Below are 15,810 nucleotides of genomic sequence, written 5' to 3' on the forward strand. Positions count from 1 at the left end.
AAGCAAATTTTTACAGAGGGGATTTCCAGAGTGGGGGGTGTTGTGAGGCAAAGTGATGTTACTTACTAGTTGTGTGCTCTCCACTAGAAAGCTATGGAATGTGAAGCCCAGGATCAAATGTAAGCTGAAAGCTTCTTTCTCTCTTCAAACTGCTTGTCCACGGCCAGAGAGAAGGCCTCGTGTAGCCTGGATGTACAGTGTATGAGCCAGAAAAAGGAGTTTTCTTAGGAACTGGCCATGGAGGCCCTCAATCTTCTTTGAAATGTCACTCAAAAGGAAGCTCAATTTTGACACATTGTTTTCAGTGAAGCCAATCATCTCCAGCTTTTGAAGGATTAATACTGCTGAGGAGGGTATGACTTGGCACTTGACCAGTTCTTCCAAAGAAAGGTAAATTTTGAAGATGGCTGCTGCAGAGGGCAGACTGATATACTGCTTAATATCAGACCTGTCCATAAAGCCCATGTCAATCTTCACAATGATGTTGCAAGTAGTCAGAATCACTACATTAAAAATGCCTTTTAATCTGATTAATTTGGGTCAAGACAACATTGACCATGCCAATGGCACCTGATGGCTTTCATTATGGGTGGCTGTGAGACTTTCCATCTCATCAATCAGTTAAAATGCCACCAGGGCATCTTTATAATCAATCAAATCCTGAATCTCCTGGAATGTCTTAGTTACCAGCTTTTCCCTTTCAGAAAACCACTTAGAAAAGAGCCTATGGCTATTTATTTCAATTAACTGGCCATACCAATACCAGCTTGAAAGTTAATTGTCAATTTCTGGGCTAATGCTTTACATAGGAATATTTTTCCAGTTCTTGGAGGACCATGTAGCAGCACCACCTGGTTCCAGGTGCTGAGGCTGCTGTTAACATTCTTGTCTGAAAATGATAAGGTTGTAATCACATAATCAAGGTGTGATTTGACTTCCACATCAGACACTAGGCTGTTCCAAAGCCCATGGAATTTGGCTGCAGGCAGAACCCAGTGATTTGCCACAATTTTATCTTCTGTCTCTTCCTCCAACTTTTCACTGCTAGGGCCATCTTCACTCTGCTGGAAGATGTGAAGTGCAATAGTACATGCACTCAATTCAATGAGCTACGAGTCTTTAACCTTTAATTCTGTGTCAACAATACAGATGAGCATATTCCTGGTCAGAAAAAGTTCATCAAACTCAATCCATGTATAATCACCAAACACAGTATTATGTTTGGTGAGTAGCTTTCTGTTTATTTATTTTAGGGACAGGGTCTTGCACTGTTGCTCAAGATGAAGTACAGTGACATGATCATGGGTCACTACAGCCTCGACTTCCTGGGCCCAAGTGATCCTCCTGCCTTACTCTCTCAAATAGCTGGGACCACAGCCATGCACCACAATACGCAGCTTTTTTTTTTTTTTTTTTTTTTAAGAGATGAGATATCCCTATGTTGCCCAGGCTAGTCTTAACCCCTGGGTTCAAGCGATTCTCCTACCTTGGCCGCCCAAAGTGCTGGGATTACAGGCATGGGCCATTGTGCCCAGCCTGGTGGGTATCTTTCTAACACTCAGCTTTAAGTCTTTTTTTTTTTTGCAGTGTTGCCTCTGTGCTGATGCACTCCATGTGGACTGTCCATGACTTGGTCATACAGGGCAGTGCTTGCTTCGAGTTGCCCACGGCCTTCCCCATGGTTCCACTGGAAGCAGCGGAGTCCTGGCCTGAGCCTGGCCACTACCACCTCATGCCCCTGCCTCAAATATCCTTACTCACATTTCTGAGGAAACCCACATTTTAAATGATTATTTAGTAATTAGTCCTTTCTCTTTGAAAACTAGAATCAAAAGTGATGAATATATTCATATCACTATATTATTGATGGGAATGAAAATTTAAAAAATGAGGGCCTCCTGGCAACTATAAATGACACAATATTTTGCTTTATCTGTCATTTTAGACTCATTTATGGTTTTCCAGTAGACCTGAAAACAGATGGAAACCTACTCTGAATTACCTGGTAATCAAGTGATTGGCTACTCTATTTACAGTGAACTAACAAAAAATCGTTAGGAAATAAAATTAAAACAAGTAAGGAAATCTTTTTACTATAAAACAAGAATAGCAGGCCATTGGGTTTAGCAGTCAGAAATCATATACAAAAAAGAATGGAGACAACTGCTCATGACATAGCATTATTGAGAGGAACTGCTGATAGGATGAGGTATGTCTCTGGGCTTTGAAGACAATGAAATGCATCCCAGAACAATGTCTTAGTTAAGTTGCATCAACAACTCTGTTTAGTTGTCTTTTGTGAAGATGGCCCTGGGAGATCTTTTCTAGAAAATTCTTCAAAATGTCTTATGAGTTGGGGCTTCATTCCTTACAAAATTATTCAGGTAAATAATCCCTTTAGCACAATTCTTACAAGGTGGACTGAAAATATAGGTTAGTTCTGTTTAACAAAAGCAATCCTTTATCTTCCACCACCTCCTACTAATACATCTATCACTAAACTCTAGTTATTTTCTTAAAACTCAGTGTATACCTTTATTCTCTTTAGATCTTATTTTAATAGAAGGATTAAAGAATAGGGGATCTTTAAGCATAGTTTATTTACAATTCTAAAAAATTACTGACAAGTTGAATTAGATAGTATTGAAATTTCACACGAAAGAGACAAAACTGGAGATTTCTGAGTTTTAGTGATTTTTGCTTCTTTGACCGAAACAAGGAAAAACAGAAATTTTATACATACCTTCTTTGGAAGGAAGACGACAAACCCTCCGACACATGGACATGAATGCGTACAAATATTTCTCCAAACTATCATCAGTTTTCTTATGTAGCCTAGCCATAGCTCTAAATTTTGTCCAATCAAATTGGCCTCTGTCAGGGTCAAAAACGACTCCAAATGTAGATACAACCCTATAAAAGTCAGCTTCTTCTCTTCTTGTCCATCTATTTTGAGTCAGATTAAAGAAAAAAACACACTGTCACTAAAATTAATATTACTAAATATAATGACTATAATACAAACTTAAAACATTTTAAGTACCCAACATTAAAGAATTAAATACAAGTTTTTTTAACTTGTATTTAATGCCTTAGAAAACATTTTTAAATGCTAGTTAACTCATCTATCCAACCATACTTTTTTTTTTTTAATTTACTTTTAATAGTTAACAGACATGTGCCTGTGACACAGCTTCAGGAGGTTCTGATGATGTGTGTCCCCAAACATACTTTTAAAAATATACACTATTCCTTCAGACAATAATGGTGTTTTGTACTTTTACTATGTGAGAAAATAAGCACAGGATACAAAATCATGTAAGATGATCCTGCTCTTCAGGAAAAAGATAAAATATTTTCAAACACATTTATAGTATCAGGTAACATCATATATTTGTGTGAGTTAAATAAACCAAAAGTTTTAGGAGGGCACAGAAGGCAGAAGGATCAGTTCAGACTTGACAATCAAGAAATGTATCACAGAGTAAGTAGCATTTCAGATTGGATAAAGCTAAGGTTCAGGAAAGCTAGGAAGAAAGCACAGAGTAAGCAAAAAGGAAGTGCTCCATATTGTAGGGGAAGGATGAGGATTCCAGATAGACAAGGATATGGCTTATATTGGGGACAAAGCCAGATAGGGTTTGGGTCAGATTATGAAATGCTCTAAATGCCTGGGTAAAAGTAAACTCAGTTGAAAGCTCCTGATACTTTGAGATTGTAATATTACCATAATGCACCATAGATTTGCAAACCTCAGTGCATGTGTAGAACCTTTTCCTTGCTTAACTCACAGGATTGTTGTGTAAATTGGGAACCAGTCAAGTCATTAAATCTGGGTGATAAGAATACAAATGGGAAAAACGATTAATTGAAAGGCTACCCAGGACACAAAAATATGATAGAGTGCCCACCCTCAAAGAATATACAATTTAGAAAGACATAGAAAGGAAAAGATGAATGTCATTACAATATCTTATTGTGACAAATGAGTAGTTTACTTAGATGAGTTGCTATGTGAGTACAGATAATAGAGAGAATACTGTGAGCTAGACTGGTTAAAAAAAATTAATAGAAGAGGCCAGGTGGAGTGGCTCATGTCTGCAATCCCAGCAGTTTGGAAGGCAAGGCAGACAGACTACTTGAGGTCAGAAGTTCAAGACAAGCCTGGCCAACATGGTGAAACCCTGTCTCTACTAAATATACAAAAATTAGCAAGGCATGGTGAATGCACACCTGTAGTCCCAGCCATTGACGAGGCTGAGGCAGAACTGCTTGAACCCTGGAGGTAGAGGTTGCAGTGAGCCAAGCTTACAACACTGCACTCCAGCCTGGGTGATAGCAGGAGGCTCCATCTCAAGAAAAAAAAAAAATTAATAGAGGAAATGGGCCATATGCTGAGTTCTGAAAGGTGGGCTATGTGTGACATAAACTGGTAGCAAGGGTGTTCCAGGTGATAGAGACAATATATGCTAGGGTATGAAGTCAAGAATAAGGGCACTCTGGCTGAGGGAAAAGAAGCGGATAAAATTAGAAATGCATGCTAAAACCTAAAATGAAGAGACCTTCACACTTAGGCTTAAGAACCTAACACTTTTTATCTATACTAAATAAGGAGCCCTTGAATGTCATGATAAAAGTAGTATTTTAGGAAGATTAATCCAGAATCAACAGATGGAGGGAAAAAGATGGTCACAAATGCCTTGTCACTCTTCTCATTAAGTGGTATTTCCCTTTCCCCTAAATCTTGACATGCCCTGTGGCTTTTTCTGACCAACAGAGGGGGGCAAAAATGACATTTTGTTACTACTGAGACTGGGTCATAAGAAATCTGCAGCTTCTTCTGCCTTTCTACTCGGAACGATCCCTCCTGGGATCTGAGCTACCGGCTGGCAGCTAGCACCAACTGTCAGCCATATAAGTGAGGCTACTGTGGCTCTTCTAGGTATCTCAGAAACATAGCCAATAGCATACAAAGGATAAGAAGTACCTGGGTCAACTCAGAGAATCAGGAGAAATAAAAAATTCCTGCTGTTTTAAAGCATTGTGTTTTGGGGTAGTTTGTTATGCAATAATAAATAACAAAAAACAGTGCATTTACGGAGGCAGTAGTATTTGAAAATTATGACTAAGATAGCTAAAATCTTAACTATCAGACTAAATTTTAAGTACGATCAATGTGCTGCAAATGAAACAACAAAAGAACCATATATCTTCCAGAGAACATCCAAGGACCCAGGTAACAAGGAGGTCAGGTTATGCCAAATATAGCTATTCTTTCCCATGTACTCTATTCCTTTTAAGAAGTTAAAGCTTGTGAAATGAGAGAAGTTTGCCTGTCTTTTTAACAAGGTTGCTTGCAATTTGTTCCCTTTCACTTCAGTAGTTCCAAGTGTTTGTCTTCTGAATAAAGCAATGTATGCTTTCCATACATTTTTATGTTTCATAAAAGTCTGCATGTAAAATGTAAAATACAGTAGAATGGAATTTAATGAACATAAACTTTTGTTCTATTGATAATTCCTTTTTTTTTTTTTTTTTTGAGATGGTCTCACTGTCACTTAGGTTGGAGTTCAGTGGTATGGTATTGGCTCACTGCAAACTCTGGGTTCAAGCGATTCTCATGCCTCAGCCTTCCAAGTAGCTGGGATTAAAAGTGTGCACGACTACACCGAGTAAATTTTATATTTTTTGTAGAGACGGGTTTTGCCATGTTAGCCAGGCTGGTCTTGATCTCCTGGCCTCAAGTAATTCACTCGCTTCAGCCTCCCAAAGTGCCGGGATTACAGGTGTGAGCCATGGTGCCCGGCCAAGGATTCAATTCATGAGTTTGCTCTATGACTTCACTTTTGTGTTTCTGTTTTTTGAGACAGTCTTGCTCTGTCACTTAGGCTGCAATGCAGTGGCACAATCACGTTTCACTGCAGCACGCACCTTCTGGGCTCAAAAGATGCTCCCACTTTAGTCTCTTAAGTGGCTGGGACCACAGGCATACACCATCACACCTGGCTAACTTTTGCATTTTTTGTAGAGATGGGAGTCTCGCTTTGTTGCTGGGGCTGGTCTTAAATTCCTGAGCTCAAGTAATCTTCCCACCTTGGCCTCCCAAAGTGCTGGGATTATAGGCATTAGCCACTGTGCCCAGTTATTATTATTATTTTTTAAATACCTCAGTGTTCCTAAACAGGACAAAAAATGATTAAAGTATGGTTAGTAACTATAAGACACAATAACTTTTATAAGTTTTACCATACTTATACATATATAAATGTGTGAGTATATGTGTGTATGTGCACAAAATGGTCTGCTTTGATTAACATTCTATGTATGTTCTCCACAAAGCGTGATAATCGTACACAAGGCAGACAGGCTTTAGAATGAACAGCTATATTCAGATACAACATATTAAAAATTTAGTGTTATTGTCTTACCTTTGCTGTCTTTCTATCTTGGCTGCCATTTTAGGATTAAGAGTGGCTTCCTCATAAATAGGCTGCATTACACTGGTAGACACCAAGAAAGTTGGTTGTATCTGTTGAATTTGTCTGTTTTTATTAGTACGCTGGTATGCAGTGATGAGACGCCTCAAACGTGTGGTTAAAGCTGACTGAGTAGGCCAATATACTTTATCACCCTCCATCAGTTGACCATCTATAGTTAAATAAAAATGTCAATAGTAATAATAACTAAACAAATACTGTATGAAACTCACAAAAGTAGCAACTTTACTTTAAAATTTTTTAATTCAATCTGATTATGTGGGGGAAAAAAGCAACCAAATTTCTCATCATAAAAGCTTTCTTTTAACAATAGCTATAGAAAACATTACAACACACTTTAAGAGCAGTTCAACGTAGGTAGAATACAGTGGAATAAAGACTTGCACAGCAAGTATAACTCTTGCCTGTCTAGGTATAGATCATACTGGCTGGCAAATACTTAAGGCTTTAACTTAAATAAATTAAAAGTCAAACTGAATCCATGAGATATTGAATATTGTAACATCTTCTAATTGAAGGCTCCTGTAGTAAGTTTATCTCAGTTTAATTAGAATTGAAATATTTTAAAAGTCATTGGGAAAAAACACTTTTAAAATTTAAGATGACAATGATGTGACTTTTAAGTTTTATACATCTACTAAGTGTAGTATCTAATGCTCTATTTCCAAGGTGTAATACTATAATCATCTATACCATAATCAATCTGTAATCATTCATACTAAGCAAAAACTACTTTTTCATTCCTAGTTGAACTATGGCAGGGTGAGGCATTGTTCCTCTTGGATGGTGGTGGGAGTGAGTGTATCCCCTGTGACAGTGTGTTTCTGTCTTGATATCAGAAGGAAGTAGAAGCAAGACCTGGCACAGAAGAGCTTTGCAGAAACTAGGTGATAAAGAATGGCTCCTAATGTACACACAGAATGACAAAGAAGTTGAATATATTATTGGATCAACACTTTAATGATGATATCTCACAAGTTTAATAAGTCATAACATCATCAAAACATATATTCTATAAAAGCTCAGTGAGTCACTGCCTAAAGATTTGTAACAACTAAAAGTACTGTTAAATTTCCAGTCAACTAGTATGTCCTATAAAGATTACAACTGCAGTTAATTTTTATATATTTGAAACATTATAAAAGTATAATCCTTTATTGGTCTCATAATAGGATTTGCATGTGAATTTATAATAATACTAAGTACGGAAGTAAGTGCAATTTACCTCCATCTGCTATAACAAGATCTCCTGGTGAGGAAACATCATCCTTTTAAAAGAAAATAGAAAGTTGTCACAGGGTAATTGGGTCAAGAGATATATAAAAAAAGAAAAGAGAATCAAACTTCTTTATAATAGAGAGCTTTTCTTCCAATGAAATTTTAAATAATTTAGCAAGAATAAAACTTTTAACTTCTTATTCTCAATTCTCATCCTTTCACACTTCTCTACTGCTTTTGATAATTAGACCAGTCATTATTTACTAAAAGTATTTTCTTTTTTATGATTACTGTTAAGCTAGTTTCTTTTCCTCCAACCTTCCTCTAACTATGAGTATGCCCTAGGTTTTATTGCTAACCAACTGTGTTTTTTCCCCTTTCTTATACCAACTCTTAGATAACTTACTTGTTTTCATATCTGGCTATCAGGCAACCTACAAATCTTTTCCTTTTCAGCCTGAAGCAGTTTGCTTATGCTGTAGATCCAGTTTTTGTGAAGAGAACATCTTTAATTAGGTATTCCAATACCTTATATTCATAACTTTAGCACTTTTACATCAAGAACTACTAGTTTCAATTGTTGTTTTAGAAAAGCCTGAAGTTAGAATCATAATTCCTTTGTAGGTAACTCTTTTTCTCTGGTTGCTTCTAATATCTTCTTTGTTTGGTGTATTGTCAATTTCACCATGATATTTCTTGGAGTTGGCTTGGTTTTATTTATCCTGCCAAGATTTATTTTATTTCTTGAAACTGAGGATTCATGTATTCATAATATCTGAAAAATAATCAGCTGCTATCTCTTCATAGTGCTTCTTTCTTTTCTCTCTAATCTCTCCTTCTGGAATATCTATTGGATACATGCCAGATGTTATCATGCTATCCTCCTGGTTTCTAAATGTTTAAGATACATATTCCACTATGTTGGTTATTGATTTCAGTCTCTTTGCTCCAAATTTATTGCCTTTCATATTTTTCTTTTTCTTTTTTTTTTTAATTTGAGACAGGGTCCCACTCTGTTGTCCAGGCGGGAGTACAGTGGTGTGAACACAGCTCACTGCAGCCTCAACCTTTTGGGCTCAAGTGATCTTCCTGCCTCAGCCTCCTGAGTAGCTGGGACTACAGGCACATGCCATCAGGCTAACTTTAAAAAATTTTTTTTTGTAGAGATGCAGTCTCACTATGTTGCTCAGGCTGGCCTTGAACTCCTGGGCTCAAGCAATCTTTGTTACTTGGCCTTCCAAAGTAATAGATGACAGGTGTGCAATCTTTGTTACTTGGCCTTCCAAAGTGCTAGATGACAGGTGTGAGCCACTGCATCCAGCTCCTCTCATACTTTTTGCCTCCTCTAAGAAAACAGTTAAATAGCTCTTTAAATAGCTTTTCCTGTCAGTCAGCATGACATAAAGCTTTGTTAGTAGAGCAAACTGGAGAGACATTGTAGGAGGAAAGGGTTTTACTTCTTAGTTCTGGTGAGCACCTCCACTGCTTAGTTCCCAGAGCAAGGCCATTTCCCTAGTGCCCAGCTCCCAGTTTGAGCAGTTTCTATTTTCTTTGAGATGGGTCTCGCTCTGTCGCTCAGGAGTGCAGTGGGGCAGTCTCGGCTCACTGCAATCTCTGCCTATTGGGTTCAAGTGATTCTCCTGCCTCAGCCTCCCGAGTAGCTAGGATTACTGGTGCCTGCCACCACACCTGGCTAATTTTTGTATTTTTAGTAGAGACAGGGTTTCACCATGTTGGCCAGGCTGGTCTCAAACTCCTGACCTCAAATGATCCACCCACCGGCCGGGCGCGGTGGCTCAAGCCTGTAATCCCAGCACTTTGGGAGGCCGAGGTGGGTGGATCACGAGGTCAAGAGATTGAGACCATCCTGGTCAACATGGTGAAACCCCGTCTCTACTAAAAATACAAAAAATCAGCTGGGCATGGTGGCACATGCCTGTAATCCCAGCTACTCAGGAGGCTGAGGCAGGAGAATTGCCTGAAGCCAGGAGGCGGAGGCTGCGGTGAGCCGAGATCGCGCCATTGCACTCCAGCCTGGGTAACAAGAGCGAAACTCTGTCTCAAAAAAAAAAAAAAAAGATCCACCCACCTTGGCTTCCCAAAGTGCTGGGATTACAGGAGTGAGCCACCGCACCCAGTCAATTTGGGCAGTTTCTTTAGCACCTTTGGTCAGCAGCTTTTCCCAGCAACCTCCCCTCTTGGGCAGTTTTATGAGTGGAGTGTTTCCAGTGAGATACTTCGCCAGGAAAATCTTCCTTGGCAACCTTACAGGGCAGATTTAAAGCCAGTTTCAAAGGGTAGCTTTTCAGCAAGTTTTCTGCCATCCAGTGAGACATGGTTATATCCTCCTACCAAACTCTGAATCTTGGCCTGGTAGGGATGGGACTCTTCCTTGGGCACTTTATCTGAGCCCCTGGAGTGGTAGATGCTGCTTTTATATGCTGTTCCTACATTCTTTAGTGTTCTCTTTACTTTTTACTAATTTATTACTATATTATAATTAATAATTCTTTACATTTACTTTCCCTGTTCAAATTACTATTTGGGTTATCTCTCCTGATTGGTCCAAACCTACCCATTATACTATACTGAAAGTTCCTCACATCTGTTTTCTAAATCATTTCTTCCTTCATGAACTGCATCTAATCTGCTTTTCCAGGAGAATGTTTTTTTTTTTTTTTTGAGATGGAGTTTCGCTCTTGTTACCCAGGCTGGAGTGCAATGGCACGATCTCGGCTCACCGCAACCTCCACCTCCTGGGTTCAGACAATTCTCCTGCCTCAGCCTCCCGAGCAGCTGGGATTACAGGCACGCGCCACCATGCCCAGCTAATTTTTTGTATTTTCGGTAGAGACGGGGTTTCACCATGTTGACCAGGATGGTCTCGATCTCTTGACCTCGTGATCCACCTGCCTCGGCCTCCCAAAGTGTTGGGATTACAGGCGTGAGCCACCGCGCCCGGCCCCAGGAGAATGTTTAACCTGTTTTTTGAGTTTTACATATCAATAAATGTATTTTCCATGTTTTTCTTTCTCTTTTTTTTAGAGATGGGGTCTCATTATATTGTTCAGGTTGATCCTGAACTCCTGGGCTCAAGCGATCCTCCCACCTCACCCTCCCAAAGTGCTGGAATTACAGGCATGAGCCCCACTGCACTCAGCCTTTTCCTACTTTTAAAGTTAAATATCATCTTTTTGCACATCTTCCTAGTATTTTAAAATCATATCTTGTCTTTTATTCCTGGTTCTTTCTTTAATGTCTTTAATCATTTAAAAATTTACTTTAAAAAACTCAATAGGAATTTTTAAATTTCGATACATGTATCAGAAGTTCTCAGGGGTCTAATCTTGTTCTTTATTGCATGCTAATGTTCACTCATGGTAAATGGTTTCTCACATATTTCTAAATTTTGAATTTTTACTTCATTTTATGGAGGGTTTCATCTTCAGGACTCATGCATCGTCTGGGTTGAACTGTTCTTTCAGGTGCTTTTTGTTTTTACCAGGCACCCTAGATACATGACCAGTCAAGGACTGATCCTTTTTAGTATTACACTGAGGGCTCTTGGACCACACAGAAGTAAAAGACAAACCATGAAGTCAAGAGAAGGTGGGTCTATGGTTAGAAATTCTCAAAGGAAACAATAATTTTCTTACCTAAAGCCCATGATGGGATAAATTTCCTTGTTATTTCTCTGTGCTGTTTGTCAGTAAGTACTGGCCTTTAAGACTCCTGACCTTATACAGGATTTCGGTTCTCATTGCCCACACACTGGAGCAAGCCTTGTCTCATGCCCTTAACAAGGCATCAAGCCCCTTAAGCTACAAAATCCAACAAATCCTACCTGACAGTTTTAGCATCATTTAGCCTTTACCACAGTCTCACAACTATTAGACATTCTTCATCTTTTTTAACATCCTTTTTCACATTCTACAGATTATTTTCTGTACTTTCATCCAACTCTTCTTCCTTTTGACATTCTACAAACAGAGCACTGGGAACTATGCTTTGGCAACGTAGAATTCCTTGATGTTCTACCTTCTCTCTCAAACCTCTTAATGTAGGTATCTACTTCTTGCAGTATATCCTTAGTATCTAGTTCTCACTCTGCTTTGGGATTTTGCCCGTGGACATAGTTTCTTAGCTCTAAGAAGTAGAGCAGGTGGGAAAGCCCCATTCCATCCACATGTCCAAGCCAGCCCCCATCTTGTCTAGAAGCGGAGATCAAGTGAATTCTGAGTGATTATTTGGGATGTTTGTCAACCCAAGTTGATCACTTACTTAGCTAATCTGAGGAACAGAAGAATTACGTATAATGAAAACAAAAAGTGATGCAAAATAAAAAAGCAAACCAAAATAAAAAGTATTCAAAGAAACCAAAGAATACCTAAAATTGAGAATTTAAAAATATGATCCAATGCATACCTCTATATCATCTTTAAAGATGGCTGGTGCAGGTTTGTATTCTGGATCTTCCACATCCCTGTTAAAATACAAACAAATGCTATAGTTACTGTAATGGATTAAGATTTCACTTGCTAGGACAAAGTCTTGTTGGAGGGTTTTAGTTTGTTTTAAAGGTCAGACCAAAGTCTATTCTCTAGCCAGAAGAACCCAAGACATAGCAGGAAGGCTGTTATATAGCAAACTGGGAGAAAGCTAGTTCTAATGTACCCTTACTCACAAGTTCTCTTTATTTTTATTTTTTTTTTGAGATGGAGTTTCACTCTTGTCACCCAGACTGGAGTGCAGTGGCACAATCTCAGCTCACTGCAACCTCTGCCTCCTGGGTTCAAGTGATTCTCATGCCTCAGCCTCCCGCGTAGCTGGGACAACAGGTGAGTGCCACCACAACTGGCCAATTTTATATCTTTAGTAGAGATGGGGTTTCACCATATTGGCCAGGCTGGTCTCAAACTCCTGACCTCAAGTGATCTACCTGCCTCGGCCTCCCAAAGCACTGGAATTACAGGCATGAGTGAGGGCGCCTGGCTGCAACTTTGCTTTTAAATGTGTTACTATTAACCTCAACATGTGTCTTACTTTTCTCTTTGGGTAAGAAAAGATAGATTACATAAGGGCTAAAACAGGTACAGTTGGCCTTTCGTATGTGTGGGTTTCATATCTACGAATTCAACCAATTGCAGGTTGAAAATATGTCAATAAAGCTGGTCATGATGCTCACACCTATAATCTCAGCACTTTGGGAGGCCAAGGCTAAGGTGGGAGATAATTTGAGCCCAGGAGTTTAAGACCAGCATAGGCAACATAGGGAGACCTCATCTCTACAAAAAAATAAAATAGAATAAAGTTAGCTGAGCATGGGGGCAAGTGCCTGTGCTCCCAGATACTCAGGAGACTAAGTGGGAACATCATTAGAGCTCAGGAGGTCAAGGCTTCAGCAGGATGTGATTGTGCCACTGCATTCTAGCCTGGATGACAAAGAGCAAAACCCTGCCTAAAGAAAAAAAAGGCATCTGCTTTGGGAGGCTGAGGCGGGCGGATCACAAGGTCAAGAGATCGAGACCATGGTGAAACCCCGTTTCTACTAAAAAATACAAAAATTAGCTGGGCGTGGTGGTGTGCACCTGTAGTTCCAGCTACTCAGGAGGCTGAGGCAGAGGTTGTAGTGAGCCGAGATCGCGCCACTGCACTCCAGCCTGGCGCCTGGTGACACAGCGAGACTCTGTCTCAAAAAAAAAAAATATGGCATCTGTACTGAACATGTACAGACTTTGTCATTATTCCCTCAACAATGCAATATAACAACTATTTACATAGCATATAACATATGTATTGTACTAGGGATTATAAGTAATCTAAAAATAGTTTAAAGCACACAAGAGAAGGTGCATAGATTAAATGCAAATCCTATGCAGTTTTATATACAGGACTAGAGCATCCTTGGATTTTGGTATCTGCAGGGTGTCCTGGATACCAAAATCCCCCATGGATATCGAGGAATGACTGTAATAAACATCATCATGTCTCTCATCAACTGTAACAGTCTTGCCTTTTTCTCCTCTCTACGCCCCTAGAGTTTATGAACTCTGTGGCCATGATATACCTGTTAAAAATGAAAAAAAAGAAAAACCCATCAAAAGAATGGGTGTGGGGTAGGTCCAACTTCTTCCTTGATCACATTCTGTTGCATAAGTGCTAACTAATTAGTGTATATTTAGCTCTTTCAGATTGTAAACTCCAATTCCCTTATGGCTGTATCATTTAAAGATAAATATCACTCACATAAAATATGCTAATGTTGAATAGAAGAGTGATATATAGAAAATTTATGACTCTGGAACACACATACCCATCCATATAATCATTCGCTCTCTGTTCGGCAGCAACTGCTTTGTCATCAGGTTTTCCCACTCTTTCCAAGAAGCATAATGCTGGGTCTGCTCGAATAGTGTTATATTTTTCATATCCTGACAACATCACCAATTACAAAAGTAAAAAAGATAAAAATAATAAAGGTATATAAATATAAGCATTCCTCATATTTACAGTGGATATTTCTGGACTAAAGGAACAACATATTAAAATGATATAGGTTATGTATATTTCCTGGAAATTATCACAAACATTAAATGTTCTGGTAATACATATCTACTAAATTAAAATTTCAATTACATTATCAGTTAATACGAAAAATAGGATAAACTGATCATACACACACACAAACATATCTCACATAAGAATGCTTCCTAAGAGAGGAAGTTGTCTTACATTTACATCCAGGAAGGGTAAGTTAAACATGCCACCCTCCCATGAGGAAATGTGGTGACTGACAGACATAGTTTGGTAGTGTATGCTTTTAATTTTGTATATATAATATAGGTGTTACTGGAATAAAGCTGTAAGTGGAAATCAATGAACTGAGAACTGACAGAATTGTCTTACACATAGGAGGGGATCCCACCTACGTTACTTCTTACTTACCGTGTTTAAAAACTCCAATAAGGAGTGACTTATCAGCATCAAAATCCCACCACTCAGCAGGAACTTCTGAGTGGTCTGGTTCTGGTACCCAAACATCAATGTCACTTTAAAAAAATCATAATATGGCATTATGAATTATTATAAATGAGTCAAAAAGGAGGCAAAAATTTACCTAGCTTTTACAGCATTGTGGCTTTTAAGAGAGAGCTTAGGACTTCATTGTATTATTTTTTTAATCCTTCATAATTGCCACCAATTAAAATTACAAAATTGTTCAATAACAACAAAGATACCATAAAATAAATGAATATTGTTAAGCTCAAGAGAAGAAATATTTCAACAATGCTTACAATACAATTCTCTTAAAGAATCATATTCTTTCACTGATTTTTATTTAGAGACAAAGGGTTCTGCTGGAAGTAGAGACTATGTCAGCCAACGACTTGGCAATAATCATCTGGTTTAATTATTTTATTTTGCACATGAGAAGACGAAGGCCCCAAAAAGGGTAAAATGAATTGTTTTAGGCTACAGAACAAGTCATGCCTCCTCTAGACAACTACTGCTAAAAAAACCACACTGAAAATGTCCTGATACAGCAAATTTTTGATTCATAAGTTGATTGAAACACTCAAGTATAGGCCAAGCACAGCAGCTCTTGTTTGTAATCCCAACACTTTAGGAGGCAGAGGCAGGTAGATGACTTGAACCCAGGAGTTCAAGACCAGCCTGGACAACATGGCAAAACCCCATTTCCACTAAAAATACAAAAAATTAGCTAGGCGTGGTGGCTCATGCCTGCAGTCCCAGTTACTTGGGAGGCTGAGGTGGGAAAATCTCCCAAGCCTGGGAATTTGGGGCGACAGTGAACTGAGACTGTGTTGCTGCACTCCATCCTGGGCCATGAGAATGAGACCTTGTCCCAAAAAACAAAAAACACTCAAATGCTGTTTTGATGTTGTAAATAAATAATACAATACCATAAAATCACAGTATAATAGACTACCAAAAAATTAGCCAGGCATGGTGGTACATGCCTGTAATTCCAGCTACTCAGGAGGTGGAGACAGGAGAATTGCCTGAACCCAGGAGGCGGAGGTTGCAGTGAGCCAAGATCGCATCACTGCACTCCAGTCTGGGCGACAGAGCA

General features: G+C 38.8%; 1 protein-coding gene and 1 pseudogene across 17 annotated transcripts in view; both read right to left on the bottom strand.

The window, feature by feature from the left end:
- Positions 1-2,734, bottom strand: part of LOC108305449 — a 3,432-nt pseudogene extending 698 nt beyond the window's left edge. Inside the window, exons 1-2 of the transcript XR_001825738.2 lie at positions 1,559-2,734; positions 1-1,236 (exon numbers count right to left, since the gene is read on the bottom strand). The exon at positions 1-1,236 is cut by the window's left edge and continues 698 nt beyond it. The product of XR_001825738.2 is annotated as a pachytene checkpoint protein 2 homolog (transcript). The remainder of the gene's footprint in view (positions 1,237-1,558) is intronic.
- The window catches only part of CHD9 (chromodomain helicase DNA binding protein 9), a 272,858-nt gene that overhangs the window by 28,923 nt on the left and 228,125 nt on the right, over positions 1-15,810 (bottom strand). For all 16 annotated transcript variants that reach the window (XR_005200569.1, XR_005200570.1, XM_017530098.2 and 13 more), the window contains 6 exons: positions 14,661-14,764; positions 14,029-14,146; positions 12,141-12,198; positions 7,723-7,765; positions 6,429-6,648; positions 2,744-2,946 (listed from right to left, as the gene is read on the bottom strand). Coding sequence is in view for 14 of the 16 variants with exons in the window: in XM_017530098.2 (XP_017385587.1) it covers positions 2,744-2,946; positions 6,429-6,648; positions 7,723-7,765; positions 12,141-12,198; positions 14,029-14,146; positions 14,661-14,764 (746 nt within the window). In the remaining 2 variants the exon portion in view is untranslated. The remainder of the gene's footprint in view (positions 1-2,743; positions 2,947-6,428; positions 6,649-7,722; positions 7,766-12,140; positions 12,199-14,028; positions 14,147-14,660; positions 14,765-15,810) is intronic.

Source organism: Cebus imitator, unplaced genomic scaffold (assembly GCF_001604975.1).
Source record: "Cebus imitator isolate Cc_AM_T3 unplaced genomic scaffold, Cebus_imitator-1.0 Scaffold63, whole genome shotgun sequence".
NCBI lineage: Eukaryota > Metazoa > Chordata > Mammalia > Primates > Cebidae > Cebus > Cebus imitator.